This window comes from Trachinotus anak, unplaced genomic scaffold, assembly GCF_046630095.1.
Source record: "Trachinotus anak isolate AG129_WGS33_773 ecotype Australia unplaced genomic scaffold, CSIRO_AGI_Tana_v1 ptg000010l, whole genome shotgun sequence".
Classification (NCBI taxonomy): Eukaryota; Metazoa; Chordata; class Actinopteri; order Carangiformes; family Carangidae; genus Trachinotus; species Trachinotus anak.
Window position 1 is genome coordinate 25586718 of NW_027273861.1, and position 22538 is coordinate 25609255.

The 22538-nt window shown below is 40.7% G+C and overlaps 1 protein-coding gene across 1 annotated transcript in view; it reads right to left on the reverse strand.

Annotated features, from left to right (window-relative positions):
- Window positions 1-1717: 1717 nt before the first annotated feature.
- The window catches only part of ap1m3 (adaptor related protein complex 1 subunit mu 3), a 29334-nt gene continuing 8513 nt past the window's right edge, over window positions 1718-22538 (reverse strand). The window contains exons 4-12 of the mRNA XM_071486407.1: window positions 21569-21699; window positions 16130-16277; window positions 14055-14181; window positions 9308-9450; window positions 8470-8541; window positions 7949-8107; window positions 6398-6523; window positions 5697-5772; window positions 1718-3215 (exon numbers count right to left, since the gene is read on the reverse strand). Coding sequence (XP_071342508.1) covers window positions 3193-3215; window positions 5697-5772; window positions 6398-6523; window positions 7949-8107; window positions 8470-8541; window positions 9308-9450; window positions 14055-14181; window positions 16130-16277; window positions 21569-21699 — 1005 coding nt within the window. The 3' untranslated portion in view covers window positions 1718-3192. The remainder of the gene's footprint in view (window positions 3216-5696; window positions 5773-6397; window positions 6524-7948; window positions 8108-8469; window positions 8542-9307; window positions 9451-14054; window positions 14182-16129; window positions 16278-21568; window positions 21700-22538) is intronic.

Here is a 22538-nt window from a genome sequence, read left to right on the forward strand (position 1 = left end):
ATTTTTGGCACAGACCAGAGTACATTATCATTCCCCACAAAGCAGAGAGGGAGAAATGACTGTTGGAGAAAAGTCTGTGAAATTAAATCCATTACATCAACATACCCTGTCATAGAATTTCAATGCACTTGCAAATGTTTGAACTAGGTTGTCAATGTGCTTAATCATCTTTCACTGAATTAGGTGAATTTACAGAGTGCTGACAGTGCTGCATTGTTATTACTGGGTCTTATTTGTTTTCAGGGGTGTTAAGACATTCACTTTGAAATGCAAAAAAAAAAAGTCCATTTCTGTTGGAATAATCATTCTGACACTATTAAGATACAGAGAAAAAAAACTGCAGTGTGGCAAATGAAGGTCATTCGTGTTTGTGAAATGTTTCCAAAGCCTCTGAGAGTAATTCCTCACATCGCCTCACAGAAGAAGCTCAGAAAAGGTCCTGCATTGTGTCTCATTTGTGTGTGTGTGTGTGTGTCAGTCACGCCTCTTTATCTGTCTGCACATACGCACAGCCTATTGCCTTGAGACAAAAGGGGTCACACAGTTAACCATTGTTGGTGTGATGACAGACAGCACACTGAAGGCACAATGCACAAGGCGGCAAACTGCAGGGGCTGGTATACACTAGCACCACTCTCTCTCTTTTTCTCACACACACACACACACACACACACACACACACACACACACACACACACACACACACACACACACACACACACACACACACACACACACACAGGAAAAAGCCAGGCTCACGCTGCATTTTCTTTACAACACATGCAGAAATCCTGTAATCCCTCCGTACATGTATCTGTCTTTTGACCTAAAGTGTAGTGTAGCAATAGCAGGTTGTGTATCGATGCATGACAGACAGAAGAGGTGAGCAGAGCGGAGAGGGAGGCAGGTCTGAGACACGACTGTGTGGGAGGGGAGGATTCAGAGCTTCTCTGACAGGTCAAGACACTGAAAATATCTGAACACAAAGAACGTGAACCACACAAATGTGTTCTGGTATGGCTGACCTGAAGTCCCAAGGAAAATTTGCTATATGTGTTTAAGCATTTTTCTATCCATGTCACAGTATATTTATGATGAACTGTCACGTGCTACTTCAGAGTTTTAGTTTGGTCACTAAACTGCTGTAGGTGTAGTTTTTCATGTTTTCCACTTACATCATGATCTGGTCTGTGCTGGTAGGGTCCTGCTTCCTGTACAGCTGCTGTTGAGCTCTCTTGCTATTGTGGATTTGGGCACTGGAGCTTGTTTAGGACTATACATTAGTAATTGTGATTACATAAAGGGTAGGCTACGTTAAATTTAAAGGCTGCCTGTCGAGGGGCATGAAAGTCAAACACACTCATTAGTGGGTTTTACAGATGTTGGCAGGTGGATTTTTTTTTTTTTAAACTTTGGACAGAGATAGTCTCCCTGTTTCCCAATTTCCAGTTTTTATTCAAAGCTAAAATAAATCTAATTATTCCTTTAATGGTATAGCACGCTGATGCATCAAAACTGAATTTATAGCTTTTTAAATTTTTTTTACTTTTTGACATTTGCTGTTTTCATATATTTGTTTTACTAGTTTCTGTTTGTGATCTTTGGGTGAAATATTCACACAGAGCTCATAGCTGATCTGTCCGCTATGTCAAATTCTTAGGAGCTACAAATAATCATAAAAAATATCTAACAAACAAAAAACAACTGTATTTCAAAACACTGTACAAAAAATTGTTTATTTCCAAATATATCCCTTTTCTTCCTATGGACAAACAGTAGTTGATAAATTAATGAAAACACATGATAACACGCACTTATTAAAAGTCTTCATTGGTGTCTGAAATATGTCCCACAGGTAGATGGGCTGATTGTAAGAGATGTTTTTTGTTCTTCAACAGCAGCGATGCAATAAAATGACTCAGGACTCTCTTCTCTTTTGGCAGCGCAGCTGAACTGACGTGGTGCAATTCATGCACAACAGAGGGAGTGAATTACACCACAAACTGCTCTGAAGAAGAACAGAGGCCCTCAGAGGTCAACATGTAGAAAAACATAAGAAAAAAAAAAAAGGTCACCACAACATATTGTCAATATTTTGAGATTCTGCAAAGCAAAAGAAATCCCTTCAGGTTATTTTACCTTTGTCTCATCCCCCTCACTGAGCCCCCTTTTCTTACCCTTCAAAGCATTTTCCACTGGAGACTAACTAGTTCAGTATAAACAACAGATAACAATATGACAAAAATGTCTGCACTGTGCTCATTCCTTCAGTCTCTGCCTCGAAGCTGCCAGCCGATTTCAAACCCAAGGACAAGGTTACAGGCCCCATGAGAGTGTGTTGACAATATTGCGTTACACTGCCGACGCCCGTGACAATATTGGGCCTTATTAGTCATTGATCTGGTCGCTGGTGTTAGTTTCAGTGCACTGGGGATTATGTTCACAGTGCTAAAGGTGATGACACATAGGCATAGAGTGTATATTATAGAGATTCGGATATATGCCTTTGAGAGGGATGAGGATTAACAACTGTCCAACAATGTATGTGGGTAATAAATTCGATGTTGAGGACAAAACCCTTATAGTTAGAGGTGCTGAGACATTTGCCAGGATGTGGTGTATAGTGGTTAAAATGCTGGGGGAAGTAACAGCAAAGAAAAATGGCGGCTGTAGTAAATAAAACACACATCATCATGGCCCTTTGAGAAATAAAAACTGACAATAACCCACCACAGTTACTGTGTACTCATGTCAATAATTCTGTTTGAGTGAGTTTTTTTTTTCTTTGAGGAAAATTAGATTAAGAAATAATGTTTTGTTTCCCAAATTCTTCTCTAAAGGAGTATCGCATCAAAAGTGAGGGAATGGGAGCTTTCCAGAGCCAGACAGCGTCACAAAGTTATCGGTTCATTATTCACATATTAAAACATCTCGTTGGAGTCCTGAGGAACCCTTACAAAAAGAATCACAGGTCAGAGGTGAAGCCACAGCCTTTCCTGTCTGAGCTGAGTGAGTCTTAAGAGGAAGGGATGATGTCTCGTTTCTGCTCAGAGTGGGAAAAAAATTCCTGTGTTCACTTGTCCTCTGCAGACGGAGAAAGAGAGAGAGAGGGGAGGAGAGGAGAGGAGAGCAGAGGAGAGAGGAAGACAGACAGAGAGAAAATATCCATTCGTCTAGCAGCATCTGTGCCCTTTAGTTTGTCCGGAGCTGGTAATCTGCCAAGAAATGTAACAGCAGAGCATTAACACACAGCTTTCTTCCACTCATCACCCCTGCACATCCCATCACTGCCAATGTAAGCCCTATTAAATCCCTAAACAAGATTTGCACTAATACTAGCTGCAGTGCCACTCCACTAAATCATGTTAACAATATTTAATACAATAATTTACTTAGGTTGTAGACTCTGAAGAGTCTTTCCAAGAGAAAATGATCCTTTATGACTGACAGCATTACTAATACAGCAATCTTCAATTAGCAGAATCAGAGGTACTAAATCATCCTGCCTAGGTTTACCCAAGGTTGTTCAATAACACATAACACTATATGGACGCATATGGTGAACATAAAAAGTGTGTATAGTTTGAACATCAAACAACAATATTTTAAACAATTACATGTCCAGAACTTTGTGGCAACAATTTGCCAGGTCCATAAGGAGCTGATGTGAAACCAGTATATTTGTCTTCCAGAGGTAAGAAAGCGTCACTAAAAATCACACTGGCATTTATAATAACACAGATAACTAAAAATCCAGCCTTGGATCAAAGCCTTTTAACAGTTGTTTACTCCATATGTTGAGATGAGGATGATAGTGTTTTTTTATTCAGTTGGTCTGATTTTAGCGGCCTTCAACAAAAACCATTTCCCCTCGAAGGTCAAACATCGTGGCTCGACAGAAGAGGCGAGTCCACGAGCGAGTCCAGGGGTTGTGAGTGTTTCTTTCTAATAGCCACTTTCGCTCTGTAGCAGACGCCAGTTTGGCCTTGAATATGAACAGTAAACCCAAGGAATGTGTAATTCTTTTTTTTTTTTTTTTTTCAGGAAGACTGATGACAGAAATGCTAAACGAGAGAGTAATTTTCTTGCGCTTTAATGGCCACAAATCGCTGCTGCCTTGTCGAAAGCCTTCCCAGAGGAGTGCAGGCTGCTGTAGCAGCAGATTACCGTCCATTATTTGGGAATTTTAGATGTTAAAGAAAAGCATATGGATGTTGTGTTTGAAAGCAACCCTCTGAGGATGCTTTGTTTCCAATTAAGAACATTTCCCATTACAAAAATCACACGTTGCATCAATAGTATTATGTAAACATCCAGCTCTGCATGTTCGTTTCACTCCATGCGTCTGCTAATGTCAGTGTGTCAGCCGGAGCGCGATGCTGCCTGATCATATTCTGAGTCGTCACCCACTGCTGTACAGCACAGCGCTGTACGGCTAAATGCCTGTTCATCACTCATTAATAAGTCAGCACAGTCGCTCTACAGTATCAGGCCTTTGTTTAATCAGTGTGAGTGTGTCTGTGTGTGGTGCTGAGTGAAATGTGATCATCACTGTCCTCCCTCCCCCCCCGTGTTGCTGATGGTAACAGTAAGAGAAAGGTGATATCCTCCTCTCCAGTCCCCCTAACTTCATCACTCTCTTTTGTCCTTCTCTCTCTCTCTCGCTCTCTTTCTTTTGCTGCTTCCTTGCTGATGTTACAGCATGGCGACAGTAACCTTGGCGTTCGCTGAGTGCCGCCCTGGGAGCCTCCTGGCGCTCTGTGGCATCATTCAACCGCCGCAGCGCCCGTCTCGTACCTGACAGAGCCAGGTAATGGACGTGTGACAGAGTAAGGCTCATTGGTGAGGTGTGTGGCAGGTATGAAACTTCAGGGTTTCTGGCAGAGGCTCAGTGGAGGTACTGGGCTTTATCTCCATATCGTTTGTGTGAGCTAGGAAGGAGGATTCTGCTGCAGTCTCATCAATATACTGTTGCTTTACTGTGGCGACATGCAGCGCTGTGTGAACAGTCAAGCATGTGTTTATGGTAAAGATCGTGCCTCTTATACATTTCAATATATTTTAAAGGTTATAATTGCATGAAAGTTCAAAGCTCACAAACTCTGAAACATTCCTTGCTCCGTGTCTCCGCTGTTGTTGCCCTTGAGTTTGACAAATGTGATGCAGTTGGATTAATTCCCAGGGCAGCGACTCAATCTAAAGAGACCCCAGGTCTTCCTTACAGTAGCCCTCTTCAAATGTGGACAACAAACATTTCAGCCCAGCATGAACAAAGAATTCTGTGCCACGAGCCAGCAGCCCTGTAAAGTTTCTATCCCTGGCATCCTGTGTGGTGTCACACTAAGCCCCTGAGGCCATGGTTCATGGTGATAGAGCCAGGTAATGGATATGATGGATGTTACACAGCTGGGTTCATTCCTGGGGCACGCACTGAATAGTGATGAAGAAGGACTGATTCTGATGCTGCTCTCACCAGGAAAACATCACATTTAAACTCAGGGTAACCTCCGACTTGCTGACGGGTTCAGACTTGAAACCCTCCTGCGTTTAAACAAGATTAATTTTAAAAAAAAGAAGCTACACATTGTGGTAACAGTGTTGTTATTGGGAGAGAAAAACACAAGCTTCCCTTTTCAAGTTCAATCCCATATAACAGCGTGTATGCAAGTGAGCGTTTCAGTGTGTTATTATCTCACCTCCACTCTGTGTGATGTAGCGCACCCACGGCAACGCCTGGTAGCCGCTCTTCTCTATGATCTTTAGGTAACGCACCTGAGGAGCACAGACAGGTTCAGCACAGTTATTTCTCTCACTGATACACAAATGCACACTAACACCAGCTGCATAGCATCTACTGTGTGTGCTTCAGTGTTTTCCTAGCAGCTCACTTATCACTGTCCACTGAAAACCACGAATCTCCAAATTTGATTACAGATAAACTGAAGGATTCATTTTTCTTCTTCTACTTCTTGTTAAGGTAAATGATTTACAAGTCGATAAGACTGTAAGTACATGAGAATTTCACAGTGTTGAAAACTAAGAGGTTTTTATTTTGGAGATGCATGGTTTTCACAGGGCTGCGATGAAATGTAAAAACACTGAAGCAACCCCAGTTTCCAGGAATCAGCTATAAAATCACATATATTTCACGCAGTATATTTATTTATTTATTTGTTCTGTGTCATTGTTAAGATTTACACTGTGACCTGAAACAACAGGAACTTGCAGGAATATGAGGAGACTTGATAAGTTATCTATTTAGTATTAACCATTTGCATTCTCATCGCAGTGCAGCCATGTGTGAATGTGAACCGGTGCACTGTTCAAACTGTGGTTAAACAAGGAACCAGGATTAAAAAAAAACAAAAAAACATCTGGGTTATAAAAAGGGTCCAACCTGAATTCCAGACACAGTGAAATACGGGATCTCAAAGTTAACTGTGATTGGTCGCTTCGCCTCCAGTTCATCGCTCTCCACGCTGGGTAACCCAAAGTGTGCACGCATAAGGTACTCCTTACCGCCCTGCGCGCACATGCACACACACACACACACACACACACACAAATAAAAGAGAACAGGCCACAGAGTTGTTACTGCTTCTGTTAAAATGTTACATTTCAGATAAGACGATAAGGTTTATTTGTTTGATGAATTCTGTTGTTACGCGTCCAACTCCAACTAATGGAAAGTTGTTTTGTCCAAAATCAAAACAATCTTTATATTCATGGCAACGTGAGACGACGCCCATGTCTCATTGAGGTGAATCAGAACTCCATTTATGGGATTTTAGCATTTGCCAAGTATATCTAGGCTATAAAAACATAAAACAGGTTAATCATTCTTCCTACCAGCAATTGTGCAACACGTCGTCTGAGCACGGCGGTTGTTAGTTTGTCCTTTGGTTTTACTTGCTGGAAATCAGTTACCCTTTTTTACTTTAAAGCCGATGAAACTTTGGTTTCAAACCACTTTTTCTCCGTAACAGTTAAGACTCGTGACAGAGTGAGCAGCAATCACAGTCAGAGTTTAAAACATAAAAATTCATCCTGACTGTGTGGGTGTGGGTTTATCAGTTTTGACTGGCAGTGGCCTGGTTATAAAAGCAAACAACCCACCAGTTGTCAACATTGTTTTCAAAGGTTACATCACCTATTTCCAGTTCAGTCCTGCCTACTTCAAACCAGAGCGAATGAAAATACAGAAACTGGCTCCATGGAAATAGCCACAACTGTTGTAATGTTGGCAGGATATTGTGTGTACTGTAAATGTAGTTGATTGACAAAAGGCTTTCAGAAGCTTTGATAAACTAAAACAAAATAACCGACACTTTTATGCTGATGTTTGTAGAAGAGAGCTGTAAATAAATGGGCAGGGCTGAAGGCTGATGGGCTACAGATTGGTGTCTTTATCGCTCTCTTATCACAACAAACCGCTGGTTTATGTCTGTTTCCTCAAAACGCCATTAAACATTACAAGCTAACGGTGATTTCCTGTGAGAATATGTAATTTTACAGCATTCAAAAGTCGACAGTGACAGAGAAAAACGTTCTCCAGGATAACAGCGTGTCACCGGTAATGGCTCCCTGACAGGCTGAAGGTGTAATGAATTACTGAGGAGATATCAGAACTTGACAGATCAAGGATTTAAGCGAATTAATGGTCTGTGAGGTTTTTAAAAGGCTTTGACATTTTGGAGGAACTTTTATTTTGGTCATAGCAGTTTCGCAGCCACTGAGACTGTGAAAGGAACAGCTACAAATCCAAGTACAGGTGTGGAGGCTGATCGTGACATGATAAATGGCTGTGGCCTAATCAACACAGTTTTATTATCAACACTGGAACTGTTTCAAGCTCACGTAGATGTGATGTATCACGTCCTCGCCCTGCCTTTAAAACCTGATGGCGACAGAGCGAGACGTGCACGAAGTGTGTTTCAGGCTCACTAACAGGGAAAGACTTGATGTTCCACTGCACCGCGCTCTTCTCGGGCACCCACTTGGCGCTGCCCGTGCTGGTCTTGAACTTGGGTGAGTCAGCATCACTGGGCACTGGCACCATAATGGCCACGTTGTTGGCAGTGGACCGACTCTTGAACTGACTCCGAGCCTGCGGAAGGCGACAGAGGACAAGGGTTCAAATGTCATCTGAGACCTTTACAGCAAAAGAGAGCACACACATCCAAATTCCCAAGGAGGTCGTCGTGATTATGCAAACTGCGGTTTGTTATTTTGAGTGTGTGTGTGTGTGTGTGTGTGTGTGTGTGTGTGTGTGTGTGTGTGTGTGTGTGTGTGTGTGTGTGTGTGTGTGTGGCCGTCGCTGCATCAAACAGATGGTGCGCTGTAATCCGCCTGAGATGCATGTGTCATAAATACTAAATACGTTTCAGTGGAGGGACAGGATGAGCGTGTAAGGGCATAGTGCATTGTGCCGTATGTGTGTGTCTCTGTTTGTGTGTCACTCATCATTACCTTCACCTTGATCTCCACACGGCTGTGAGAGAACTTCTCAATCACGCTCTCGATCCATATGAGAGGCTTCACCTGTCACAGGGAGAGCGAGTGGACAAGGTCAGTGGGGTGAGCGTCGAGCTGAGGTGCATCACTGCAACACGCTTCCCCACAGTGACGCCGTGTGTGAGGGACACTACGACTTTTACTAATACCTCTACTCTTTAACATCCCCACTGCCACAAGCCTCAGTACCACCACAATTACTTTGACCTGATAACCCCAACTGTTATTAATACTCTCCACTAAACTCTTCCAGCTGCTATCACAACCACAACCAGGACTACATTAACTATCAACACCAGTAACCTGATGCACATACTAAGTGATATTTAAGAACTGATGATGATTTATAGGCTGATGTTTTTTTTTTATTTATTTTGTTTTTTTTTATACTAACACTTAAATCTACAATAACTAAGCTACTTGGGGGACATATCATCACCTTTTAAGCTGATATGACGAACCTGTTGTTTAACAGTTGCTTATCTGCACTTCCTGCAGTTAAAGAGCAACATTATCGTTCATGTTCCAGGCCATCGGGTGAGTGTAAGTCTAATATTCATCATGTAGTGTAAATGCACATCACATTGTTTCATGATGTTTTGCACAAATTAGAGCTGAGCAGGACAAAATATTGTAAAGATAAATATTCTGGTGATGATACAAGAGCAGATGCATTAGAGACTTACAGAGAGACGAATGAGGAGTGTGTTCTCGGTGGCTCTTGCTGGTTTGCAGGTGGTGTGAGAGTGTGTGTGTGTGTGTGTGTGTGTGTGTGTGCGTGCGTCCGACTCACTGTAGTGTTAAGGCGGTAGGACATGAGCTCGCTCTCGCCGTCAGGTGGGATGAAAGAAATGGTGCGGTCGTTCTCGAAGCGTGACAGACGGACACACTGATGGAACTTCACGTCCTCCAGCTCCACTGTCTTACTCTTCTCCCCTGACACACACACAGACGCACGCGCACACACAATACACAAGGAAAGATTGAGAGCTTTCCACGCAGCCTTGGGGAAATCAAGGTCAAGGTAATGATGACTGACAAACATTCACTCAGTCTGTCTCACACACACACACACACACACACACACACATATACTGTGCGCGCAGTGTGCTACCAAATCCATCTGCCCCCTTCTTGTCCCCCCAGTGAACTATTATTTAGCAGCCACACACACACACACACCTTCAAAACATGCTGCCATCATCTTCTCCCCTACTGAAGCCCATTCAGCTGCCTCACAAATACACTCACACCTGCACTAACGCACACACACACCAGAAAATAAATAACTATAAATAGCTATTGTGCTATCACCCAAAAACAAAAACACACATTTTTTACTGAAATGTTCAGTACATGTCTGCAGGTTAGTTTTTTTTCTCCATCCATCCACTTCACTGATACATGACCTTATTAGGGGGTTTTTACACCTATGAGGAGATGTCAAAATGTTCTGCCCACTGTGTCATTAGTAATGTGACTGTAAATATACACAACCATTTATTGTGATAAATTTGTGCCTAGAAACAGACACAGAGGATGATATTCACACAAGAAATTCAAAGGCGCTCAACTTATTATCTGCAACTCGCTAGTATTGCTTACTAATCTGTTGTTTACTTTTTCAGCTAATCAATGAATGGTTTAGTCTTCACGGTATCCCAAAGCACAGGGTAAAGTAATAAAAGTGCATGTTTTGTCCAATCGACACTCCCAACACATTTTTGATTTACAGTGATTATAAAACAGTGCAAATCCTCACATTCAAAGCTAAAACCAGTAATTTTTTTCCTGGATAAATGACTAAGGATTGTGCTAAATTGTGCAATTACACAATATATTGTTGCATCCAATTATTCATTTTATATTTATATTTATATTTTTATAATCTTATGTTATTCTCTATTCTTTGCTGTTGGGAGCAACTATAACCCAATTTCCCCCTGGGGATCAATAAGGTAATCTGATTCTGAATAATCTAAATTTTCTGTTGATCAACTCAGTTCAGATGTAGAGTAGATTTTTTATGATCAGAGAATCAGAGAAATGCTCTATGAACCCATATCTTTACTGCTGGAATCCTACAGAAGCTGCCTTGGACCAGAATCAGCAGATTGTATCGACCGGACCATTTTCCTTGTTAACAAAATCAGACTTTTCCAGACAACTCCCCTCAAGGGTGGAGCAGGAATCCAGCACTGTTGCAATAGGCAGCTCAAAGCGTGACCTCTTTAATGGTGGTATCTGTAGTCTGCTGGAGAAAGCTCAATGTTCTCCTCCTCTGTGGGTAATGGAGGGTGCTGAGTGGTGGAAAACTACTGTAATGACTGTGGGCCTATGGGCCTTCAACTAAATCCCCCATTCAACAGTCAGCTAAAGCCCCGTTCACCTGCTCTGAATGCAGCCCTGGACCTGTCTGACAAAATGTGTGTGTGTAAGTGTGTGTGTGTGTGTGTATTTGTTGTAGATTCCTCGCTCATTGTTCTCTCTCTTGGGTGTGTGTATGTGCATGGGTTTATGTATGCACATCTATTGATTTTGTGTGTGTGTGTGTGTGTGTGTGTGTGTGTGTGTGTGTGAGACACTTCCTCATGCGTGAATGGGGACTGGCTGAGGTCAGGTCTAGAGAGAGCACAACACTCCTACACAAGCAAAGCAGGGAAGCCCTTCAGAGACGCTTCTCCCCTTCTGTGTGTCACACACACGCACACACATCGTGCACATACATCGTACACTCATTTGTGTGCAGCGTGATCAAGACGAGACAAGGAAGAAAGGTCAAATGGGACACTCTCTGTCATTGCCGGGACCTAAGGGCCCGGAAGAAGAGACAGGTGTGTGTGTGTTCATGTCAGGGGAGGACTGAAGACGCAGCAGTGTCCCCTGTGGTTCACCTTTAAGGCTGCGCTTCACCTGTTTCTGTGCTGTTAATACACAGCAGCAGACAGAAGGAGCCTAATCTGTTTTCTGTCTAATGTCACACAGGAAAAAAAAAACCAAAAAAAACCAAACGACAGAGGAAACCAGCTTTATAGTGACACTCAGTGAATGTTTCTGTCCGAGGCATCTCAGAGAGCTTCGTGTGGCCTAGGGGACAATTTTATTAACATTTCTTAGCATTTGGAGGTTGGAGGCAGAGAATATGTAGCCAGTAGAGCTAAAAGTGGATTATCCGCTCTATAGATAATTAATCTGGCACAATGTGGTAGTTGTTTAACCCTCCTGTTATGTTCCGGGTCCAATTGACCTGTTTTAAAGTTTGAAGATATAGGAAAATAGTTAAAAGTATTTTTTCAGTATGAAACTTCTTCTGCTTGCCTTAATTAGTGTAATCAACATATAATATGAAAATGGTTCATCTCACATATTTGGAACCACCCCCTGCATGTTTATATCAAAATTTAAATGTTATGTCTCAATGTTATGTAAAACTATTGTGTTTCATATGTTGGTCTTTCAAAAGCAATAAAGTGGTGAAACATTTTTAAAAAAGTTTGAACATGTATTCTTTTTATGAAAAACGAGTGAATTATCCTAATTGAACCATTACCTGTTAGAGGTAAGGAACACCATTGCACTAAATATTGATAGAATAGTTAGTAATGGAGTTAGTAATGAAATATTCAGAGTGCTTGTTAGGATTTTTTTGGTTTCGGACCTCTTTTGGATAATTAAACATGCACTGGGTCAAATTGACCATTGCTGTTCCTGACAAATGAACATAACAGGAGGGTTATGTCATCTATTAAGCACAAAAGTGAAATATTTCTTAGTTCCACCCTCTCTAGTATAAAGATTTGCTGCTTTTCTTTTATTTTACAAGATTGTAAACAGAAAATCTCCAAATTCTGAAAATGTCACTTCTCAATTCTTCTTCAATTCTCTGAGAAAATAATCAGCAGATTAATTGATAATGAAAGTTAGTGTTAGTTGCAGTTAATATTGAGCTTATACTGTCCTCATACAGAGTGAGAACTTTTTTAAAATGTCTTTCTGTCATCTTTGGGAAAACATAATACTCCAAAAACTCACAACTACAAGATTCAAACAAACAGACCACATCTCTGAGAAGCAATTGTTATTATTCTTAGGGACTTTGTGAGCAGCAGACACTAAATGACCAGAAATTTCAGATAAAAGGCTAGTGTTTAACTAAATAATGTCTAAAACTGACCTGTATGGGAGATGTAATTAAACATACAGGTTTTCACTTAGTTAATAATATGAATGTAATTTGTATGAAATCTATTTCAGCTGTGTAAAGTGGACTTCTTCCAGCAGAGGGCGGTGTTTAATGATTTATACTCATTCCTTTTGGCTGCATCCAGCTGTGATAAAAAAGTGCACATCATGCAAATATGATAATCACCAAGTGACTGGGAAATGATATGTAAAAAGCTGAACTATTGAAGCTTAGAGTGCAAAACACATTTTAATATTTGTATCAACATTCAGCCTGAGTGTGGGTGTTTCTGTATCTGTCTGCATGTTTGTTTGATCATTATTTCTCATCATTATTTCTGAGGATATGTTATTTCCCAGACCGCAACACGCAGCAGGGGAATTGTGGGCTGCATATACAGGATATTCACAGACCCTCACCTTTCATCTGCAGGGCTGTAGCCCGGGGTGAGGATTAACTCTGAGGCAAAGAGACTAGACAGTGATGGAGCCTTTCCCCTTCAGTACAGAGCCGTAGGGGGGAAGAAATGTAGGAGAAGGAGAGAGGGTGGAAAAGAGAGAGAGGAGGAGGAGGCACAAGGATATGCACAGGGACATGTAGCAGCTGGAGACCTTAATGGAAAAATTGGGAAAGTGGAAGGAGAGGAAAAGGAAGGGTGAGGAAGGATGAAAGCTAAGCTGAGTGTGGGATTGAGAGAGTGAGGGGTTAAGATGAGAGGAGGAGGTGAAGGTGGAGGAGTGAGGGTGAATTCGAGGTGAGTAGTGAGTGAGAAGACAAGTGTTCAACTGACAACTAGCAGCTTATAACAAATCATTTTTTAAACAAATATGAAAATGTATGTAAGCTACAAAAGACCGCATCTTGAACTTAAGACCTTTGACCTGATGCCAGTGGATTTTAGAAAATATTGTTTTCTCATGAGCAGATTCGATGTATTTAGTCCTGATTATATATTAATTATTTTGTCAAACTATATAGTTGCAACTAAATGTGAGTAATTCCAGGATATTGTATAAAAAACTATTGTAGCAACAGAGCTAAACAACATCTACATTTTAAACGTGACGAGGGGCGAGTGTCTGTGGATGAAGGGGTACAGAAGCTCATCAGACAGAGCTGTGGGGGAGTAGGAAGCCAGACAAAAACATGAACAAAACATTTCAAAATAATTAATATCAAAATGACATTTTGTCAACACATGCGGCTCAAAGTGTTTTAGGACTGTACACGCTGGTTTTTCCAATTGCAGGTGAAATTCAGGTGAAATCCAGTTTATACATGATTGTTTTGCTTCCTCATAAATGCTTCTACACACAGGATTACCTGTAGGCACGGAGATGCACTCACTGTTACTTACTGCCTGTGATTTCAAACAGCACTTTGTCGTTGAGGCCCAGTCTGAGCTCAGGCATCCCCGACAGGACCACTTTGAGCTTAATGCTGCCCACTATCTCACTGCGCAGGACACTGCCGTTGGCGCTCACCTACGGGAAGAACAGCATCGTGGTCATTATTAAATATTTTTTCATGGCTATGGCATCAGCTTTACAGCCAGATCTGCTCAGCTGTGCACTTCAAGTTGCTTTATTCAAATACCGATCTGTTCAGATGAGCAGTGAGACAGAATCACAGTGACTACTGCTCATAAACAAACCGACTGAACAACCTTTGAGCAGATATAAACAGACTGAGGGAAGGACTCGGCATGCAGTGAGAGAAATGTAAGCAATGCACCGGTGAGAAAGAGGATGAAGAAGCTCTGAAAACATTTTTTAAAAAGTCCCTGTTCACAAAAAAGGAAGTGGAAAGTGCAGCGCTCTGAAAGTACATACACACACCTTATCAGTTTCCCCTTGACTCATGAAAAACCAGCAGTATAATGTTGACTTGTCCTTGAGGTGTTGCTTCAAGGACAAGAACTTTGAGAGGAAAGTCACTTCTCCTCTTTGTAGCACTGAGAGATGCAGCATGTTGCTGTATACAAATGTGCTCTGTTTCCTCTGCTGCAGGAAATCTGAGTCACAGTCTGAACTCCTTCATGAAAAATGACTTCATCATGTAACTTAATAACATTGCATTATTACATTGAGTGGTGGTGATTACTTCCAATGCAAAAACAGAAGGATAGTAACTCAAGTTACAATCAGTCAATATTATTATTATATCATTAGCTGAAAATTCCACACCATTTATTATGAAAGAACATGAATTTAATAAAAATGTTAACTTTTCCATTAAATCATAACATTGTAAGTATTCGTTCCATTTTGAAACCATGCAGGGAAACATTTCACTAGATTTTTATACAAACTGAATAGGTTTTGTAGCAGTTACAACATTTCAAATAGACAGAGAGCCCATCAAAAGCTGAATATGTCGTGTAGTCATCTCACTTGTTAAGTATTCACTTTGTCTTTCAGAAAAACCATGATGTATCCTAATGTAATGTACCTGCTGAATTTACTGACTGACCTTTGAAATATACTGAGTGGCAACCCCTCACTGTACACAATGAGGAAATGCAAATACGACGACATGCTACGCCGAAATAGAAAGGAGGACGGTTGCTATTAGAAACCATTTCCTTAGCAATTCAATTGAAGGAAAGAGGAAAAGTGTTTGGAGGAGTCAAAACATGTCAGGGTTCTGACAAAGACGGTTTTAGCACAGAGGCAACCACTTAGCCTCACCACACACAAACACTTTGATCGTCTGTTTTAAACACATCTGCTCAAGAGGATCCATCAGTTTTAGAAGACAGTTAAAAAAAAAAAGAATGATGATGGATAAAGAATGAAGAACCAATGCTGTGATGAAATTTCTTTAACTATCAGAGTAACATGACCTGCTGTAGCTATTCATTTGTGCCATCACAGAACAAATTCCCAGTGATCAGACGGTTAATTTCCTCACAATTCATTGCTTAACATCAGCTGACTTAACAGCCTCATTGTACTGCTTTCACCAGGGCTGCGCAATATGGAGAATATCAGTGAATAGGACAATCATAAAAAAATGTTACTGATGTTGGGAAAATCATTTTTTAAATGTCAAATTTACAAAAGTCTTGGCCCCTTTATGAGAGTATCAGACCGTTAAATCCTGTCCAGTAACAGTCACTAAGCGATGATCCATGTGGTTTTGATAAAAGACAAACAAACCATGCTTCAGCTCTTTCCTACAGTAAGGTGAACCTGTGTGCAGCTGTGTGCAACATCTACTTCACTGAGCTGCACAGTTAAAGACTACATTCAGAGACACGCTGCATTATCCGTAGTAAAATATATGGAATTCCCAAAAGCAAGGAAACTGGCAGCCATAAAAACGACTAACATCATCAGAAAATGTAAACGATGGGTTGGATGATCAGTGATGGTGAATGTAATGCAAATTAAACCAACAAAAACAAAAATCTTAAATTTTTGGCCTCACCAGTAGATTTACGGACTCAATGACATCCATGAAAACCTCGTTCTTCCTGTACTTGATGCCCTCTGACCGCCAAGACACAGCGTTGGTGACGGTGGCAGGAGGTCGAGGAGCCCCCACCTCTAATTTATGACCCTGCTGGGTGATATATCTGAAAGAGAGAAAGGCAGAGATGATGTTTCAACACAGGTCAAACTGTTTCGAAAATTCAGTCTGTAACCCTGCTGAGCGGAAGACCTGAAAACACATGTAGTGGCAGCGGCAGCAGCAAAAAGGGCTGCAGTGCTGAATTATAACTCCATCTTTTAATTACTTTTAAACATCTGCAGAGGCGTGATATCGTTTAAAGTGTCGTTGACAAAACTCTTAACTTAAAGAAATCTAAATGGGAAATGGCAACAAAGAGGACGCGTTTGCAGCAACATGAACCTAATCTCTCTTAAAGAATGGGTGTTTTTTTTTACTTCGCATTAATCACACCTCAAAATAAATTAGTTGCTCTACAGTGAACAAATTAAAAGGAGCTTCTGTCGTATGAAGATTATTCATGGATGTAATTAGAAAATGAAGATTGACATAAACCCATTGTGACTTACAGATAATAATGTGACTTGCATGCATTTGTTTACGTGATACTGCACTGCTGAGTGTTGCTTTTGTAAATGAAATCAAGTGACTTAAAAGGCTTTTGGTTTTTCAAGAGATGCCAAAGCAGTTTTAATGTTTTTAGTTTTTGAAAGAATTTGAACCTCTGATGGAAGATGTATTGATTTATTTATTCGTGCATTTGATCGTGGAAAAACTTCTGTTGGTGTTTAAGTGGGTTGAGATGCAGTGACTACAACCATTACATTACATTCTTTTACATGTCTTTTATCAGATGATAGACACCGCATAGTTTAGGAAAATTATTCTATAAGTTGAACATCTGGAGCGAAAACTGGACACATTCAACTCTAATATTCACCCTCTCTCTCTTTTCAGCTCTGTTTTGATTTCCTGACTCTTTAGCTGCAACGTGCTGCACAGCTAGTTGTCTGACTTTGTCTGTGACAGGCTGAGCTTAGGAGAACTGCAGAGTCTGCTGATAATTCCCTAAAAGCAACTTCACATCAGACAGTCATTTGATCCATTGTTAATATAAAAATATTGATGTTGGAGCTCTAAAAAAATATCATTAGATTCACCAACTTGCCCTCCACTCCACTTAATTAGATCTATCCTTGACTGTGGAAATTACAAATCAATTTAATCTATTTATACATCACTGTTACCTGTTGATCCATCCACTGATTTATCCAATAACAGTGCACTGCGTCAGTTTCTTGGCGCACAAGCCGGAGAGCTGGTTTGTTTCACCAGTCCTCTCTGACGGTGTCCAGGGAGATGTAATGACTTGTCATGAGAATAGAAGGGAGCTGTACTTAGACAAACAACATGTGACCAGGCCTGTTTTCACCCAAACACCTGCCCCCCATCACTGTTTATTTCTCACTGGCCTCGTTTCCCCTAAACTGTTTTTCCAGTTCTACAATTAATTAAATATGTCTTTCACTCCCAGCTTCATTTGGCAAACACATTCATGTTCAGTGTTTCCCTGAGGTTGACAGCTCTATGGATCGCTGATATTTTGGCCCGACTTTAAGATGCTCGGGGTCGACGTCTGTGCATCTTTGGTTTTAGAGGGATTCAAAACACTGGCTGGAAAGCTTTTATCGCAATTAACATGATGAGTTGTCAACCTCTCTCTCCTCTGCTACACTCTGTTTGTGTGAAGGGGCTAAGACAGAAAGCAGAAAAGAGGAGAAAATGTGACTGTAAACGACAGCAAGACATGGTACAGACTCACACTGAGCCGAGATGAACTAAATGCATAGAAATTAGGCAAAACACACATAAATCATTTATATATATATATATATATATATATATATATATATATATATATATATATATATATATATATATATATATATATATATATATATTTTTTTTTTTTTTTTTTTTTTTTTAAACTTTTTTTTTTTTTTTTTTAACTTTTTTATGTATTTTTTCCTTTGGTTTCTTGGGCGGAGGCAGGGAGTCCCACTGGGTTCAATGGTAAGGGAAACACTGCTGATGTTTTTGACTTGTGTAAAACAAACAATAGATAAAATAGATTTATATTGAATGGATTTTTATTTAGCACTCAGTAAAAACAGCCAAGTCATTTCCCTACAAAGAGCTGATTTGTACAGTGAGTTTGACGAGGTGCTACTGACCTGCACATGAACCAGCTGTGGAGAAGAGGCTAATAATCACACAGACGTTGCGTAGCCGGGTGACTTAAATCTGTTTAAGTTCAACTCCATCCACTGTTAAAACTGAAACATATTACACTGCTAACACAAACAAGAGGGCACACAGCTAACCCGAACTACCTCTGAAGTGATCTCTCATCTCCGCCCTTTGTGTTCAGCTCCTCTGACCCCTCCTCTCCCCCTTGTCTCCTCTCCTATTTTCAGTTGTCCCTCACCTTGTCTACTCCTCCCCCAGGGTCTGGGTATTTTCCCCAGAATCGGTGACATACTGACCCAATGTTCCACATGAATCTGCTGTACTCAAGCTCCTCCTTGTGCAACAGTAACAACGTTTTCATGACTTACAACTGGAACAAAGTGTGTGTTCATTGTGCAGCTTCTAATTCTGAGCTGCACACAGTTTTGTGCAAGTCAAACAGTGTGGGTACTAATAATGTGTCCATCTTGCTCCAGATTTCTTAGCAGATGGTGCTGAGCTTCTGGAAGCCAAAAATACAGAAACTAGTCAGTCACATGAACATGTGCTGTCACCATGATGGAGTCTGAGGATACACGGTGTTGTATGTTCAACACATTGTCCGTTGAATCTAATTTCTGAATTTGTGCAACATGAATGAAACTCAGACATTGAGCCATTTGTGTATCTAATCTGTTATATTAGTGGTATATCTGTGTTCACAGTATATTGACTCACAATAGGGAATAAACCAGAATATTTTGGTTCAAATAACTAATAGTGTTTTTCCTTGTGTTTCCTTCTTTTCTTTAAATACAGGGACAGATTTTTTTGGCCACTTGAGGACGGCAGAAACAAGATGTGAACACAACACTGACACATTGTCTCATCACCTTATGAGTTGATGTGATGAAATCGTTCAGAAACAGTTGTTTGTTTACACATTTGGATTTCCCTACAAGTATTTTTTTATCCTTATCTATATCCAGCAGTTATGAAGCAACATTATCATTCATGTAGAGTTGTGTTTCTGGCCACTTGGTGAATGTAATTCCAGTATTCACTCTCTTTTAGCTCTGTGTTTGGTCTCTACCAATCCCTGACAGAAATATCTGGTTTTAGCTGCTAATGCTACACATCATTCGTGGTCCAACCTATCCCATGATTCATTGCATGTCGGTAATGAAAATAATATGGCAGCAAACAACACCGACAGAGAGCATTAGGATCATACTTTTAAATTTAAATATTGGGTTTCAGCTCAGTTGAACAGCTAACGGTAGAACTGTAAAAAAAAACAAGTTTTTCTGGGGGGAAAAAAAAGTTAGGCGGTTAGGCGGTTCAGTTTGGCCTTCACAATCTGTGATGGCTCCAAAGTTAACTGTTAATTGTTTTCTAAGTTAACTGTTGGGCATGGGCTAAGTCATGACCCCTGAGGCCAATCAAAGACTGCGTAACAAATACGAAACACAAACACTAACAGAAGCGCCCTGTTTTCAGTTCAACTGTACATTTCCTGTCTAATGTCAACAAGGAAAAGTGCTCGATAAACAAGATTTAGATTGATTGACAGATTGAGGCAAAATTCTCTCCCTCGTTTTCTGTCCCAGTTCCTCCCACCTAGAGGGGTCTTGGATGGATGTTGACACATAGCAAAGACTGAAAGTGCTGCGAGATGAAAGGCGGTGACAAGTGGGCTCGGGGTCGACGTCGGCTTGTTTTGCTGCTTGACTGTTTGTTCTGTTTTGCCCTGATTCTCCTCAGAAATGCTAATGAAACGATATGGAAGCAGGGTTGGCAGAAAACTGACAGATTAGCATAACAATAGCAATCATAACAAACAAACACACACACACACGGGTTTATAAGACGACACACATGAACACCTTCACATGCATATGCATCCCTGCAGTCTGACTTTCCCAGTCTCTTGCATCCACCCACACACACACACACACACAAACACACACACATTAACACACACACACTAACACCACAGGTTGGTAGTATTATAATGTAAAAGAAAAGAAGCATTTTTGTGGTGGTCAGGGCATGAAAATGTCAGAGAACTGGAATAGCCTGCAGACAGAGACACACAGTGAATGTTTGTGTATTTGTGCATGTGTGTGTGTGTGAGAGACTTTTGTGTGTCTCCTTGGAGAAGAGAAGAGCAGGGCTTTTCTGTCTAAGAGTCTCGAGTGTGTCCAGCTGATGGTGTCATTGTGTTCGAGTGCCAATAGGAGCCTGGTAATTATCAGCCCTATTCAGACCCCAAACACACATACTGTACAGACACACACACACACACACACAACCTCAGCCATGCCTTGGTGCACAAACAGCACACAAAATTACACAAAAATCCCGCATCAGGACAAAAAGCCCAATTACACGTAAGACAATACCAAATGTGCCAGTTTGAAAGTTTTAAATATACATTTCGCTGTTAATTAAAGGCAAAGCCGGTCATGTTACCGTGGTACTGCAGGCTTGCTACAGAGTGAATGCTGGACCATTTCCTGAAAAACAAATACCTCTCAAAGGAGCCAAGAGGAGGGGAAAAAGCAAAACAACCCTGTGTACACCGAGAGCACAAAACACTTGTGAAGCCCAAGAATAGTAGTTTCAGTTCATTTCACTCAATGAATAAAGCTCCACCATTCATTTATAGCTTTCGTCACTGGCTCTACCATGTTAAATGAAAAAAAACAAAAAAAAACAAATAGGCTCATAGCACTTCAAACTGAAACATAATGTGCTCTTCTTCCCTCTCTGCTGGTCACTTAGCTTATAAAATACAAAGCTGTTATCTCACTGAAAAACTGTCACATTTCCTTCCCTGATGGATGATACCATTTGAGCTAATGCAGCTGTATTAAAATCAGACTGGAGTGCAGAAATTATTGCCTCTGAGAGTTTGAAACTTTAACCTTATACCTTCATCCCATCTTCGGCCTGATTAGTCCTTCGCTTACGTGCCAGGACACCCAGTCAACACACAGGCTCCATTCAAAGGTTTGTCAAAGGCTTTGAAGGAGGAGGCTCAGGTAAACCAGAGCCACACTGACAGCCTGACTTTTAGGTTTTGTCATCTCGTATCTAAAATTCAACCTGTCCTGAGATATTATGTTTCTAAACATGAACAGACCAGGACTATTATCATAGATTGAGTAATTGTTTTCTCACTCTTGTAGGATCTTGCTGTCAGTTGTCTGAGGGAAGCCGAAGTCCATCACTTCGTCCATCAGCTCGTACACTGTCACAAAGTTGTCACGGATGCTCTCCTCCTCGAGCTCCTTAAAGTACTCCTTAAACACCTGCGCACAGAAACAGGAAGACAAAGTTTGTGTTATACAGTGTTGTACATTAAATTAAAAAATAAGGTTCATTATATACCAATTATTTAGCAGTGTTATCATGTGTTTTTGTAGAGTGCATAGAAGGTAGGGAAAGTAGATCTCTACCATCATGAGTCAGTTCAGAGAAACATGGGAAGATGCATTTTTTAAATCAATTAACAGTTGATTGATAAACAGTTTAAACTGCATTCAACTTTAGCAGCAATACATCAAGCTACATTATCTGTTGACTCACTAAGTTAAAATGGACATGAACAAACTTTGCTGACAGTTCCATTACTTTCTATATTTCAGCCAACTTGACACAAATCCTCACTAATGAAAATAAGAGCCAGGCTGGGCTGGTTGTTAACGCACTTCAACACAAACAGCGGGGGCAGCGTTACAACTTTCCCTTCCCATGGATGAAAGTTAGAACATTAGTTTGACAATTGATGGGACTTCAGTGGGTGTGAGGTAAATATGAAGGCTAGAGCCACCAGCTGCTTAGCTTAGCTGAGTTTAGCATAAAGACTAGAAACAAGGGGGAACAGCCAACCTGCTTCTGTCCAAAGTTAGCCACGCAAGCCATCTCCCAGTGCCTCTAAAGCTCACCAATTAACATGTATTATCTTGTTATAATCCCAACAAAAAACAAAGTATAGGAAATGTATTGGTTTGGCAAGCTCAGTGACAGCAGGACTCCGGGTTTATCGCTGTCCAGCACATAACCTCTCTAAAACCACAACTTGTGTTTTATAAGCGTATTTAATAAGCATTCATTCATTCATTCGTTAACCATGATGCTTATCCTTTTA